Here is a 16,654-nt window from a genome sequence, read left to right on the forward strand (position 1 = left end):
GGAGTTTATGAGAGCCCACCAAGGTGGTGGTTATGTAATTGGAGAAAACAGGACATATATGAGAAATATTGTGTAGGTGGAAATAAGAAGAATCAAGATTGGACACATGGGGTATGTTGAGTCAGGAGTCTGTGATGACAATGAATTTGCAGGCTTGGAGGACTAGGAAGTTGGTGGTATCTTTGATAGTAATAAGAAAATTTGGAAGAAATAATCCCAGAAACCATTATTGCATTTCATAATTAATCCACAATAACAAATTTGACTATATATGAAAGCCTGTATGTGGGGGAAGTTTTATACTAAAATAGCTTAGCAGATTCTCAAAATATTTATTGATTGCTAATATAAATATTCTTTTTTTAAATAGCTTTTTATTTACAAGTTATATGTATAAGTAATTTTACAGCATTGACAATTGCCAAACCTTTTGTTCCAATTTTTCCCCTCCTTCCCCCGACCCCTTCCCCTAGATGGCAGGATGACCAGTAGATGTTAAATATATTAAAGTATAAATTAGATACACAATAAGTATACATGAACAAACTGTTATTTTGCTGTACAAAAAGAATTGGACTCTGAAATATTGTACAATTAGCCTGTGAAGGAAATCCAAAATGCAGGCAGGCAAAAATATAGGGATTGGGAATTCAATGTAATGGTTCTTAGTCTTCTCCCAGAGTTCTTTCACTGGGCATAGCTGGTTCAGTTCATTACTGCTCCTTTGGAACTAATTTGGTTCATCTCATTGCTGGAGATGGCCAGGTCCATCAGAATTGATCATCATACAGTATTGTTGTTGAAGTATATGATGATCTCCTGGTCCTGCTCATTTCACTTGGCGTGAGTTCGTGTAAGTCTCTCCAGGCCTTTCTGAAATCATCCTGTTGGTCATTTCTTACCGAACAATAATATCCATAATATTCTCCACAATTTATTAAGCCATTCTCCCATTGATGGGCATCCACTCAGTTTCCAGTTTCTGACCACTATAAAGAAGGCTGCCACAAACATTCTTGCACATACAGGTCCTTTTCCTTTCTTTATAATCTCTTTGGGATATAAGCCCAATAGTAACACTGCTGGATCAAAGGGTATGCACAGTTTGATAACTTTTTGAACATAGTTCCAAATTGCCCTCCAGAATGGTTGGATATATTCACAATTCCCACCAACAATAACATAAATATTTTTACTAGATGCAAACATGCTTTGTTAGGCAAACATTGATGTGATGAATGGGAAAGGACCATGAATATAAGAAGTCCTATAGAATATGGTCAACTTGCCTTTTTTTTTTTTTTTTTAAATTATAGCTTTTTATTGACAGAACATATGCATGGGTAATTTTTCAACATTGATCCTTGCAAACACTTCTGATCCAACTTTTCCCTTTCTTCCCTCCACCCCCTCCCCTAGATGGCAGGTAATTTCATATATGTTAAAATATATCTTATATACAATATATGTGTACATATTTATACAGTTTTCTTGTTGCACAAGAAAAATCGGATTTTCCTCTTTGTAGTAGCCAGAAACTAGAAACTGAGTGGATCACCATCAATTGGAGAATAACTGAATAAATTGTGGTATATGAATATTATGGAATATTATTGTTCTGTAAGAAAAGACCAGCAGGATGATTTCAGAAAGGCCCGGAGAGACTTATATGAACTGAAGTTGAATGAAATAAGCAGAACCAGAAGATCATTATATACTTCAACAACAATGAGATGAAACAAATCAGTTCTAATAGAACAGTAATGAATTGAACCCAGAAAAAAACAAACAAACAAACAAAAAAAAAAAAACAACAACAACAACAAAAAAAAGCTCTGGGAAATGAGTGTGAACCATTACTTAGCATTCCCAATCCCTCTATCTTTGTCTGCCTGCATTTTTTATTTCCTTCACAGGTTAATTGTACATTATTTCAAAGTTCAATTCTTCTTGTGCAGCAAAATAATTGTATGGCTATGTGTTGGAATCTTTGGATTTGGAGATATTCGGAGGGCCCTAAGCTAAACCGGCTGTGTTTTGAGAAGAACAAGAACTCCAACATTTGAACACACTACAGCTATGTATCCATATATTGTATTTAACATATACTTTAACATATTTAACATGTATTGCCATCTGGGGGAGGGGATGGGGGAAGAAGGGGAAAAATTAAAACAAAAGATTTTGCAATTGTTAATGCTGAAAAATTACCCATGCATATATCTTGTAAATAAAAAGCTATAATAAAAAAAGAGAAAAAAGAAAAATTAGGTTTAGAAAGGTAAAAATCACCTGGGAAGAAAAACAAAAATGCAAGCAAACAACAACAGAAAGAGTGTAAATGCTATGTTGTGGTCCACATTCATTTCCCAGTGTTCTTTCTCTGGGTGTATCTGGTTCTATTCATCACTGATCAATTGGAATTGAATTGGATCCTCTCATTGCTGAAGAGAGCCACTTCCATCAGAATTGATCCTCATATAGTATGGTTGTTGAAGTGTATAATGATCTCCTGGTTCTGCTCATTTCACTTAGCATCAGTTCCTGTAATTTTCTCCAAGCCTCTCTGTATTCATCCTGCTGGTCATTTCTTACAGAACAATAATATTCCATAACATTTATATACCACAATTTACCCAACCATTCTCCAATTGATGGGCATCCATTCAATTTCCAGTTTTTAGCCCCTACAAACAGAGCTGCCACAAACATTTTGGCACATGTGGGTCCTTTGGGATACAATCCCAGTAGAAACACTGCTGGATCAAAGGATATGCACAGTTTGGTACCTCTTTGGGCATAGTTCCAAATTGCTCTCCAGAATGGTTGGATTCGTTCACAACTCCACCAACAATGCATCAATGTCCCAGTTTTCCCGCATCCCTCCAACATTCATCATTATCTTTTCCTGTCATCTTAGCCAATCTGAGAGGTGTGTAGTGGTATCTCAGAGTTGTCTTAATTTGCATTTCTCTGATGCATAGTGATTTGGAACACCGTTTCATATGGGTAGAAACAGTTTCAATTTCATCATCTGAAAATTGTCTGTTCATATCTTGGTCAATTTTCTTTTAATTGATATAATGTCCAGAAGGCTTTTTAAAAAGGGATTACTCCCAAACCACAGATAATCAAATAATAGTAAAACTAAGAGAATAACTCAATCCTTTCACATGTAGGTATTTTGTAATAGCAATGAATTCTTACCTCTTCTCTTTTCCCTTATTATCAAGAAGGCCTGATGGAGTAAATTAAACGTATTATCAAATCTCAGCACTAGGATTAAAATATAACTTTTTTCTCACTCATATTTTATTTTTCCAAATATATGTAAATATAGTTTTAAACATTCATTTTTGTAAGGTTTTGTGTTCCAAATTTTTCTCCCTCCCTCCTTTACTTCTCCCCTTCCCAAGACAACAATCTGATATAGGTTAAATATGCACAGTCCTTTTAAACATATTTTCATATCTGTCACATTGTGCAAGAAAAATTTTTAAGAAAGACACCCATTAAGTATACCTTGGTGCTGTAATTGGAGGTAAATGCTAGGCCTAATGGGTGATTGGCATGAAAATAAATATAATATTGTCAGTCAATAAACATGTGTTAAATGCCAGGAACTATGTTAATCACTTGGGGTATAACTAGAGACAAAAAAACAACCTCTTCCTTTAAGGAGCTTACAAACTAATGGGGGAGACAACAAGCAAACTTATATGTACAAACTAAATACAAGAAAAATAGAAAATAATTAAAAGAAGGGAAGCACTAGAATTAAGAAGGATTGAGAAAGACTATTCTTATGTTCAGGGAAACATGAATGCACAGCTTAGAAAGAGAAAGTTAAAACTTTATCTTTGTAAAATTTCAGGTTTTTAAATGGATTTTTAAATGGCAAATATCTTTGTGAATATGGAATATTATATATATGAACATAGAAATAGAAAAATTATAACATGCAGGTTTAGATTGATAATAAGAAGATGGACTTATCTCAAAACTGCACACAGAGACCTTGGCGGGCTCTTTCAAGATGGCACTATTCATAGTCAGGTCTCTGAGCTCTGCAGGCACAGAACTTTGATATGCAGCCCATCTAGGGAGGATGTGGCATTCAGATAGCTTGCTTCTACTGCTGTCATTCCCATGAGACTGATTAGTACCAGAAAGCAATTTATTAATTTACAATGAGGGATATATCTTTCTTGTGACTAGATATTTGTGTTCTCTATCAAGGGCATTACTTTCCTGGTGTCTAGTTACTGAGTGTGAAGTTTCCATCCCTTAATAGGGCCAAATTTGTAAAGTATGCTCTCTAGCTAGTTAGTCATACGCAGGCATGATGCATGTACTTTGGGCAGCTGCCACCGCTGAATAGAGGCACTCATTTTTGCATATAAGCCAATCAGTGAGGCTTTCTCAACATAACAAAGTGATAGATGGTAGGGCAACACAAAGTTCTGCACAGCAAATTTGAGTTTATATGTACTATGGAGCAATAATAAAAGAAATTAAGAGCATCTAGTTATAATTTTAAGTAGTTTTAATTAAATTCTGATACAATTTTATCAACTACCATTTAATTTACATTTCATTTAATTTTATACTTAAAAGAAACTTTTGCTTTCTTCCACTTAACAATTTTTTTTTAGCCGCTAAAAATCTCAAATACCCACTTTCAAATTTTTGAAGCCTGATTTTTAAAAATCCTAAAAAATTCATGTTAACAATCCCCAAGACTATTTTTCATTAATTACATTTTACACTTGCTGCTTTCTGATGATATTTAGAGAGGAAGCTTCCTCATAACAGCAGTGTTTCTCCAGATCATACTGTGAAATTGTTGCTTATGACAAAGTTTGTTGGGGACAACTAATTCCATCTATCATGTGTAGATCTTCATTAGTTATAATTATTAGGGAAGCACTTTATATTATTCAGTCATTTTCAGTCATGTCCTTTATGACACTGTTTGAGGTTTTCTTGTCAAAGCTACTGGAGTAATTTGCCATTTTCTTTTCCAGTTCATTTTCTAGATGAGAAAACTGAGGCAAGGGAAATAGAAATTATCCAAAAGAATGTAGAGATGGTTAAAAATAAAACTGTGAAATGAAATGAGAAAGAGAAATAAAAGATACTCATTTTCTTTTCAAGAGTTTGAAAAATTAGAACATTAAGTAATCTTTTTCCCTTCTTCCCTACCCCTATATTTAATGAGGTTAATTAATGAGGTTGTTAGCATTAGGTCCAAGAGTCTCCAATAATAATTGTAACCCATGTATACAAAAGCTAAAAAAAAAAAAAAAAAAAAATCATTTTTTTTGCATGAACTTGTGCCTCTGGTAGCAAAATGTGGTCCAGCTGAAAATTTGAGGGAGTAGAGGCCTATTTTCTCTCTAAGATAGGTTTTCTATCACCAACTTTAGTATGTTGACTTGGAATGAATCTTTTGTCACTACTAAATGTTTTGTTGTTCAGTTGTTTCAGTTGTGTCCAACTTTTTTTGGCAAAAATATTGCAGTGATTTGCCATTTCTTTTTCTAGCTCATTTGACAGATGAGGAAACCGAGGCAAACAGGATTAAGTGACTTGTCCAGAGCTACACAGCTAGAAAGTGTTTTAAGCTAGATTTGAACTCATGAAGATGAGTCTTCTACCCACTAGTCCACTGCTAAGTAGCGAGTAATAATTTTGAGCACGTAGCCATTTGGATTCTAGGGATAACAGGAAAATTGGGGAATACAAAAGAAGAGCCTTCCTGGTCATCTTTTCCTTCTCTATGCACAGGATTGTTCTGTGCAATCATTTGAGGGCTACAGATAAAAAGCTATATTGGATGCCCCAATTTTTGTTGTCTAACCCAAGAGTGACGCCTAGTTCCCATAACCAAGGGAAGAGTATTAGGAGAGTAGAAGAGGATAGGAATCGCTGTAAACAGAAAATAAGCCTTTTCTCTTTGGCCCAATATTTTCTTGCATGCCCTCCTAAATTACTCAATGTTTGACACTACTTACTGTCTCCTGACTTAATTTAAACTTCCCTGTCTCAGGGTCTTAGATTTAGAAGCAGAAGAGATCTTGAGATCCATCTACCCAGCATTACCATTTTAGAGATGAGGAAATTGAGGCACAGAGAGGCTTAATGATTTACTTAAGACCATACTAACAGTAAGCAGTAGAACTGTGATTCAAACCCAAATCCTCTTTCTCTATGTTTAGAAAGTTCTCCATTATTATTATGTTGCCTTTTTGCATCTTAGTTTTTTATGACTTAGACTTTCATAAATCTTCTGGGTCATTCAATATTACAATTCACTAATCTGCTATGATCCTAAAAACATAGAATATATATAGAGAAGGAAGCTTAGAAGTTATAGACCAACCTCCTGATTTGATAGATAAGGAAATGGATTCAGGGGCACGTAGTCCTAGATAACTAGAGAAGTTCTCCTATTGAACTCTCCAACTTTCCTGTGACCCTAAGAGTCCAAATGTCTGTATGCTCAGAGTTTTTGCTATCAAGTAGCATAAGTGAACTGACTTAAAGATTCCTCGAACAACTCTGATTTGTTATAAGTCTACCTAGTGATGTTGACGATAGGGAACCTAGGTCTATTCTCACTAAAATTTTTAGCTGCACCATATTCTACTACCATGAGCCTGACTGTAATGGGCTGAGGCTTGAGTTGATGCACTGAGGTCCCAAGCACCTCTATTATTTAGCTTATTTACTTATTTACTTATTTAGCTGAGGCTAAATAGTAATTGGACCATACTCTATTAATATATAAGCTTGGAAAAGAATGGCCCCCACCCACTCTTTGTGCAAGTCCTGATGTGTTGTATAGGAAATGACGATTTTGGTGGGTGGAGGCAGGGGAGTGGAAAAGGAAGGGGAAAGAGAGACTGTTTGCTTTTGCCATTGCAATGACCTTTCTGTTTGTGAAGGGGAGGAGATGGCTCAGTGGGTAGAGCACCATCTCTGAAGTCAGGAGGACCTGAGTTCAAATCCAGCCTCAGACACTTAACAATTCCTGGTTGTGTGACCATGGGCAAGTCACTTAACCTCAACTACCTCAGCAAAAACCAAAAAAAAAAAAAAAAAAAAAAAAAAAGAAACAAATAGAAAGGTCATTGCAATGGCAAAAGCAAACAGTCTCTCCTTCCCCTTCCTTTTCCACTCCCCTGCCTCCACCCACCAAAATCGTCATTTCCTATACAACACATCAGGACTTGCACAAAGAGTGGGTGAGGGCCATTCTTTTCCAAGCTTATATATTAATAGAGTATGGTCCAATTACTATTTAGCCTCATGTGCTTGGGACCTCAGTGCATCAACTCAAGCCTCAGCCCATTACACCTAACTTCTTACCAAAAAAATGGGCTCTTTGGGAAAGTTGGATGGTGTAGTAGAGAGAGTACTAACCTTGAAGTCAGAAGGACCTGAGTTCAAATGTGTTCTCAAACATTTAATACTTACTAGTTGTTATGACTCTGGGTAAGTTGCTTAACCCCAATTGCCTTTCAAATAAATAAGGCTTTTTAAAAGCTTCTTTATACATAGGTTATAATTGTGTTTTGGAGACTTTTAAACATCATCCTAATAACCTCATCAAAGGCAAAAATGAAGAAGTATCCAGAGTCAGTAGTAGAACCCATGATATTCAGAAAAGCTTGGAAGAAACCCCAGCTCCTTATACTCTTGTCACAAACATTTCCCCATAATCCCCCCAGATAATCTCAATATTTGAAGACTGTCTTTGTTGCCAAACCCAAATAAGTGACTTAAATGTTGCCAAACTCCAGGAATTGACAAAATAGCTAATGAGTACTCCCAACTAATGGCAGTAATCTGTTGCATGTTGTTTAGCATATGCTTTTAATAAGTGTCATTTAATTAACTTTTCTTTTAAGATTATATGAGAGAATTAATTTTTAAAAACCTGTACTTTGATAAAAGCAAAATGAATCTTAACAGACATTCATATTGTTAACATGATTTTTATATTAGAATTAGGTGTTTTTATTGTTGTTCTGAGAAGACATCTCCAGAATTATTAAATTATTATTTACATCATGTAGGAAGGAATTTAATCTTTACACTTTTTTCCTCTACATATTACTTTTCAGGAAAATATGCGCAGTCCTGATCCCATTATTCTTTCATTCAATCAACTCCAGTGGTTACCCATCGCATCAAATATCAAGTACTCTCTTCTGTCTGGCATTTAAAGCCCTTTACCACCTGGTTTAACCTACCTTTTCAGGTTTATTATGCCAGATTCTATTTTGTACTCTCTATGGTCCAGCTAAATCAGCTTATGTGCTGTCCCTCCTACATACCACTCGACAACCTGACTCTTTGTCTTTGTACTCACTATGTCCCTATATTTAGAAGGCACTTCTTTCTCTGGATCTCTCAGAACCTCCAGTTCCTTCAGAACGGAGTTCATAATCCACGTTTTCTAAAAGTCTTGTCCTGAACCACACAGTTCCTCATGACTTCCCCAAAATTATCTTGACATATGCAAATAGACATACATAATGGGTTATATGTATATATACACGTCATGTCTTTGATAAAATGTGAGCTCTATGAAGGTGGATATGTTTCATTTTGTCTTGGTATCGCCTGTTCCTAAAATGGCACCTTGCATACAGTAGCCCCTTAAAAAGACTTGTTTGTTGATCAATGGGTGTGTCTAATATATAGACTAAATAGTACATTAAGTTGTTTTCAAATCATCAAAATTAGTTTAACTACATGTAGATATCAACAAATAAAGTAAGGAGGACTCAAATACATAGATGACATAGGGGAGCTATCTGGAGCATTTTATAGCCTTTTTTGTTTTTACATTTTTTTCAGTAGAACTGCTTTCAATTGTCATATAAAAGAAAAACATGCTCTTCCCCATATTGAAATTTATGTTATTTATATCTGATAGCATGATAGTCTCCATACCATTTTACAAGAGATCGGAGAAAAACAAGAAAGCCTGTTGCTGTTTGAAATAAGAACACCCAAAGATGCTGGTAATTATGAATGCAAATTCGTTTTCAGTTAATTTTATAAAATCAAAGATCAGTGCTAGAATGTATTTTTTTTAATGTTAATGAATAGCATGTGTCTCTGAAAGAAACTGAAGAATGTTATGTGCCAATGTAAAATAGTTACTTCTCAAGTCTGACAGTTTGAGTGGAAAAGTGGGGGAGACTATTAAAGGTGTTATAAATAGTGGCTAAAATTTATTGTCTTAAAATTAGTAATTGAAAGCTGTAGTGTCACATTTAAATATATAGAGATATGCCTAAACAGTTGGTAGGAACAGTAATCGGATAGCTGTCAAAGATGACTTTCTAGAGTGGTCCTTCTCAGCTCTGGGCACATGAGTAATTGAAGAGATACTCAGAATCATGATTGTGTATGAGCCAGGTGTAGAGATGCTATACAATGATGACTGGAGAACAGGTTGTATTTCTCTTTGGCTGCTCAACTTCACCTGGTTAAGGTGACGACAAAGACCAAATGAAGAGTGATAGATGCCTGTTCACATTGCCTTTCACAATGCCTTTTACATTGTAAATTTTATTACTTGATCACTTTCCTCCATAGAGGAAACAACACCAACAGATTGGCCTCTGATCCTTGTTCTTATTTCTGTTATGGCTCAAAATTTAAATGAATAATTGCAAGTTGCTGAGGATTTTAGATATGTTTTCTTAAGATGCTTACACTAGCTCATTTTACCTCAATTCATGATTTAGCTCAAGTTGGATTTTATTAATCCCTGAATTGACATTTGATTTTTGTGGTTTCTAGACCAATACAGTGAGAAGATGTTACAGATTAAGGATATTATGGACAGTGTTCTTGCCAAACAGAAAAAAGAAAGAGATGATCTTGCTAAAAAATACAGGCAAGTAAAAAAAATTACTTTTAAGAAAATATTCTAAAACTCTGAAAAATGTTTAACAACAATAATTAAGCATGACCACTTCGTGTTAGAGATGTGGTAGAGTATAAATACAAAATGATACATACATTTCCAGACACAAACAATATACAAATTTGTTTTTTCTTTCAAAATCAAAGTTTTAGAGTATCTAGTACTTGGCCTGGCCTCAGGAAGACTAGAGTCAAAATCTAATTCAGACACTTACTAGATGTGTGACCCTGGGAAAGTCACTTAACCTTTGTTTAATTCAGTTTCCTCATCTATAAAATAGGGATAATAATAGCATCTACTTCCCAGATTGTTGTGAGGATCAAATAATTAGTTGTATCAAATCAAATATATAATTATAATTATGTATTAGCATATTAAGAGCTGTATAAATGTATTATTGTGTATACTTTACCCTGGGTGTGTTATATATTAGAGCAGAATTTGGAACTATCCCTGAATGGCAAGAGCTAAATAAGAACTGGGTCTGAGAAGAAAAGGATGTTCATGGACATCTTTAGCCAGCACACTACTTCTTGGCCATTTCCAAATTCAGCTACTTCTTGGATACATTCTCTTTTCCTACTTTCCACCTCTCCCCTACGTTCTATATTCCCTCATTAGAATATAAGCTTCTTGAACTCAGTTCCAGTCTTAATTGTACCTGAAGCACTTAGTGCAGTGCCTGGCATATAATAAGAACTTAATTAAAAAAAAATATCCATTTACTATCCATCACCTATATCTGTAATATGATGCTGGTTCTAAACAGAAACAAAACCAGCCAGACTGTTTCTTCAGAAGTGCACAGAATTAAACTGCACTAAATTAAGAAGTAGGCTAGAAGAATGAGCCCCCTGCCCTTGATTTTATGTTCAGATCTATAATTTCATCAGTAGAAACTCTTTCCAGCAAAATATGTCATCTCTTAACTATAATTTCTTAGGAGCCCTGAGAAGTTAAATAGTTTAACTACAAACATATAGCTAGCAAATGTCAGAGAAAGGATTTGAATCCAGATCTTCTGTTTTCTGTACATATTTTTTTAAACCATAAGTTGGTCAATGATTTCCCCATGCACCTATAACCAGTCTTTTTAGATGATTTCCTTAAATTCTTCCTTCATTTACCCTTCTGCTATCCTGCAGTGACTCATTTTCCACAATCTTTTAAAGATCACTGACCAAAAACTCAGAAATCATATCTACCACTTCTTTTTTACAACCTTAGGATGTAATTATCTGGGCCTGCTGACTTGAATTCATAAGGAATGTAAAGAAGCTTGCTTACTATTGTAATATTTCTCTTTGGAGTATCAGTTTCTGGTTAGTCAGTCCTGTACAACATCTTTTCCAGTCCAAAGGTCGTTCTCCTTGGCAGAGAAAATGGCAAAATAAAAGTTAAGCAATTCTACCTTTTCTTTAAAAAAAAAAAATCTGTAAAAATCACAGATGATCCTTAGTGCTTGCTTTCTTTCTGTCTACACTTTCTTCTTTGATTTAGAAGCTCTGGAATTTGGCCATAAAAAGTTTCTAGAAGATTTCATTGGAGATTTCTTTCAGAAGGTAATTGGTAGATTCTTCTTATTTTCACTTTACTCTCCAGTTCTAAGACATCTTTGATTTATCAATTTTAGGATTTCTGGTTGAATTTGTAGGCACATTGTGTTTTTCCTTAAGACTTTGCTCTCAAGAGTCATTTTTACCTTCCTTTTGGGGAGAATGGATTTAGAAGCAATTGGGGTTAACTAACTTGCTCAGGGCCACATAGCCTGTAAGTGTCTGAGGCTGGATTTGAATTGAGACTCCAGATACCGCGGGCTGATGCTATATTCATTGGACCACTTATTTGTCCCAAGAGTCATTTTTCTTTAGATTTATATTTGTATCTTGAATATCCCTGAAATTTAACAGATTTTTATGTTGGTATTCCTTTTTTGTTTGTTCATTCTTCTAGACTACTTCCTAATTTAGTGCTTGATGTTAGGACAAAGTTCTGTGTACTTCTGAGAAGGTCTAGGCTGGTTTTCTTTCTATTTTCTTGGAGGTATTGAGTGTTTTATTGATCTAGAACCCCAAGGACAATTTGTGCTCAGGAGCTGAAAGCTTTTGGTATTCTCAACATGGTCTGATTTATGATCTTCCCAGTCAGAGTTCTGCAGTTTTCTGGGTTTAAATCTGAGTAGCAGTAGACTGCTGCTAGAATCATCCATTATCAGCCAGCTGGAAAGATCTGCTCATTCAGTGACAGAACTTCAGGTTAATGGAATTTCTTTGGTCTGGAATTCCTGCTCTGTATTCTTCTACAGGCTTCAGACTGGGTTAAAAGCTGAGACTGAGACCCTAATCTGTTTTGGAATCTGAATCACATTGCTGCTGCTTGATTCTCAACTGACTCTTTTCTCTACCTCTGAGATCAGTGTGGGGCTTGGGTGCCCTGAATCTGTGACTGTGACTTCAGGACTAAATAATGAGCCACAAAGCTACCAGTTAACTGTGCCTGTTCTCAGGCTGAGGAGATGTCGATATATTTATGGGATCTCCATTTTATCCTGATGTACAACCTCTCCCTACACTGAAATGCTCCCTGTACAGTGCCCCTATCCTAAATATCTGCAGATCCTTCTGTCTTCCTAAATACCTCAGGTTATAGAAACATAACTCATTGTGACTTCTTGAATTTCTCCATCAGAATTCAGTTTGATTCATGTGTTTGGAAGAATTTGCGGGGGGGGGGGGAAGAGTTTTCTGTATTGTTTCTTGCTATTCTGTCTTTCCAATTCTCTCTTTTCTATGTGATCAGTTATCATTGATATATCCTGAATAATAGTCCTATCTCTCTACAGGAGGTCTAATAATATTTAAGAGTTCCATGGTCAGAGCTGGCCATTCACATCCTCCTTTGATCCTCTTTTCTCCAATAGAGTTAAGTTTTTAAATCCTTTTGGTTGTTATTTTTAGCTTTCTTCACCATTTTCAGGTCATTCTGAGCCTTTATATTCCGAGTTTTTAAAGAAATATGGCCATATTTTCACCCATCTTTTGCTTCTGTTTTTGTAGATATTTATTCAAATCAATCTGTGATCACATCAATTTGGGAGTGAACCAGTGATGCAGATACTAATTTTTCTGTGTTTGTCTATCCCCATGCTATTTTTGTCCATTTCTTTCCAGAAGTTCACTACAGGAGCTCTACCAAATGTTTTAGAGATATTTTTTTCTTTCTCTCAATGTTGAAAGGGTAACAGTGGAACACTTTTAACCACCTTGTCAGCCTCCACTCAAGCCATGTGAACAGCCCATCTTATATTTGTGCCATACAATTCTTTGATTACATCTTTCACTCCTGTTCTTCTTTGGAGTTCCTAATTGGTTGTGTGTTATTGCCAACTTATAACTACTATTCAACTCTCTCTTGTCCTTTGTGTGGTGCTCAACTTGAGTTCTTCAGAGGCACTGATATTTGAAGTCTTGATATCATATAGAAATACCAACTATTTTTTTAAAAATAGCCCTTTGCTGTTCTTGGAAGCTCGGAATAATATATAAGTTCTTTGCAATTTCCTAAAAGCAATCTTTCATGAAAGCAATTTACTGAAAGCAAGTGGTTTGCAAAGTGCTCTTCTTTTCCTTTTCAATTCTGGGCCCAATTCACTGTCTATCTATATTGTCTGTTGCAAATATACATATTTTAAACTTCGGATATACTCTAGAGGATTCCACTCCTATGCATAGTGAAATTTAGGCAATAAATATTATTTCTCCATTTGGTCTTTGACAGGCCAAATTCCTTTGAGTGGTTATAGATTCTTCCAGGAGACTCTGCAGTGTCTTAGGTCTTTATGCAATCAATACAATGAAAACAAGAGCTTCTAAAGGACTTTACTATCTAGGGAGAATTATTTCTCTACCTAGACACTGGGCTCCTACATTGAAATAATGAATATTTTTTGTTGAGCATATATCTCCCCCAATTTATGTTGCCTGATATTTATTTTCAGAAGATTATTAAATAAGGTTATTTCTGTTGCTACAAAAATTGTTGGAAAAGGGCCTATAAAAGATGGATATTTTATACTACCAAATGGATTACTTTTTCTATAATTAATAATCAGTAAGCACAATGGACAATTTTCTCTGTGCTCATGGTAATACATTCATGATGACTTTGAGGGATCAATTTACAAAATATCAAAAGGAGAGGAAGATGCCAAAGACTTGGGGGAGGGGAATCTCAAACTTTATCAATACCAAAAAAATTACATTAAAAACAGTCTGTGTGCCCATCCTCCATGCACACTTTTTAATTTATTCAAAATCTCTATGAGTCATTTATACTCTAATGAGGGTAAAGTTTGGAAATAAGTAGGCTTTCACAAAGGATATCATACAACTTACTATATCTTTACCATCTCACAATTGATTGGAAACTAATAGAGAATTTAGGATCTTCCAAAGATGTCTTTTTAAAATTTAATTTGATTAATGATTTGCCTCAATCTCTTTAGAAAATTTTTCCTTTCATATTTTCCTTCATCATTGTTTCTCCTATATCTATCATTTGTTGAGAGCTTCCCAGCCTTCCAGAGTTAATTTCCTCCGCAGAATTTCAAACCATGATAGACTAACCAAACTTTATCTGAATTGTTTGAAAATCTATCCTCTTGAAATCTAGGCTGCATGTCTGCTTATACCTATCTTTCTTTCCTCTATCACAAATTATATTTGGAATGGTCATGTGTCTACAAGATTCTTGTAATTCATTTCCTCCTCAACAACCAATTTCTTCTTGTTGGTAAGAATAAAATCCCTAATACAAGTTCTTGTTAACTTCTTCACCTTTTCATGAAACAAATTATCACCGAGGCAAATAAAAAAAAATATCAGCTGCTTTGAGTAAAGAAACTTCTCCAGCAGATGGCCAGATAATGGAAGTGTCCCATTACTCATATATAATGCATGACTTTGATCTGTTTGAATTCATCTATTTTCTCTATCTGTACAATTGGTCTATAGAATACTCTTAAAGGCAACACTGTTTGTTTCTGCCAGTGTTAATCTTTAGCCAAATGCTTTAAAAAAAAAAAAAAAAAAGAATCTGCTTCTCTTGCCCCAGTGACTAATGAATTTCCTCAAAGGATAACTTCTTTTTAAAAAGAAATTTAATGTAAAATTTTAATTTAAAATTTTAAATTCTATTTTATTTTTTCAAACATATAAATAGTTTTCAACACTCATTTTTGAAAGACTTTGTGTTTCAAATTTTTCTCCCTTCCCCCCTTATCTTCTCCCTCCCCTAGACAGCAAACTTGCTGATAAAGATTAAACTTGTACAATCCTTTTAAACATATTTTCATATTTTCCATGTTGTGTAAGAAAAATCATACCAAAAGGGGAAAAAACCACGAGAAACAAATTAACAAGCAAAAAAAAGGTAAAAATACTATGCTTTGATACATATTGAGTCTTTATAATTCTCTCTCTCTCTGGATGCCAAAGGATTTTTCTATCCCAAGTCTATTGCATTTGCCTCGAATCATTGCATTGTTAAGAGCCAAGTCTACCACAGTTGATCATTGCATAATCTTGCTGTTACTGTATACAAATATTCTTTTGGTTCTGCTCATTTCACTCAGCATCAGTTCATGTAAGTCTTTCCAGGGTTTTCTGAAATCAGCTTGCTCATAATTTCTACTAGAATAATATTTCTTTATTTATATATACTATAACTTATTTCACATTTTCCTGTTGATGGGCATCCACTCAATTTCCAGTTCCTTGCCACTGCAAAAAGAGCTGCTATAAACAGTTTTGCACATGTGGGTCCTTTTCCCTCTGGATATAACTTCCTAACTTTTTTAATTTAATTTTTTTAGTTAATAAAAATATTTTTTATTTTCCTTCTACTTTTCTTTTATCCATTGGAAAGAAAAAAAGAAAAGTAAAACAAGAGCCTTGTAACAAATATCCACAGTCAAGCAAAACTAATTCCTAAATTTGCCATATTCAAATAGAGAGAGAGATATCTGTGCCCTAAGACTTCGGGGGTCCTCAAACTTTTTAAATAGGGAGCCAGTTCACTGTCCCTCAGACTGTTGGAGGGCCAGACTTTAGTAAAAACAAAAACTTTGTTTTGTGGGCCTTTAAATAAAGAAACTTCATAGCCCTGGGTGAGGGGGATAATCATCCTCAGCTGCCACATCTGGCCTGCAGGCCATAGTTTGAGGACCCCTGCTAAGTACTCCACTTCTCTGTCAAAAGGTAAATACTTTACATAAGTTCTCTAGTACCATAATTGGTGACTGCAATAGTTCTTAAGTCTTCCTAAGTTATTTTTCTTTGTAAAGCCAGATTTGGGCTCAAATATTCCTGACCCAGGTCCAAAACTCTATTCACTATAATATATGGTACTCGTTTCTCCCCAACCCTAGCCAATCCTTTCCTCCTTTCTATATGATTCTTTTTAAATACAACCTACTATTCCAAATTTATGTTCCAATTTTGTGTCTCATCTCAAAAAGTCTCAGTGTTATCTATAGGATCAAGTTTGACTCCTTATTTTATTTGTTCCTTAGGTTTCGTGCATTTGTACATAGATATCTGAGGTTATGAGTTTTATTGCTAGCTTTAAAAAAATTATCTATGAAGATTTTCCAATTATCTGAACTGATATTTTTTCTACTTACATTTTACTTAGGCTTGTTAT

At 34.8% G+C, this 16,654-nt stretch overlaps 1 protein-coding gene across 1 annotated transcript in view; it reads left to right on the forward strand.

Annotated features, from left to right (window-relative positions):
- Positions 1-16,654, forward strand: part of ANKRD31 (ankyrin repeat domain 31) — a 187,962-nt gene that overhangs the window by 125,262 nt on the left and 46,046 nt on the right. Inside the window, exons 20-21 of the mRNA XM_051971339.1 lie at positions 8,951-9,038; positions 9,826-9,922. Of these exons, the coding sequence (XP_051827299.1) occupies positions 8,951-9,038; positions 9,826-9,922 (185 nt within the window). The remainder of the gene's footprint in view (positions 1-8,950; positions 9,039-9,825; positions 9,923-16,654) is intronic.

This window comes from Antechinus flavipes, chromosome 1 (assembly GCF_016432865.1).
Source record: "Antechinus flavipes isolate AdamAnt ecotype Samford, QLD, Australia chromosome 1, AdamAnt_v2, whole genome shotgun sequence".
Lineage (NCBI taxonomy): Eukaryota > Metazoa > Chordata > Mammalia > Dasyuromorphia > Dasyuridae > Antechinus > Antechinus flavipes.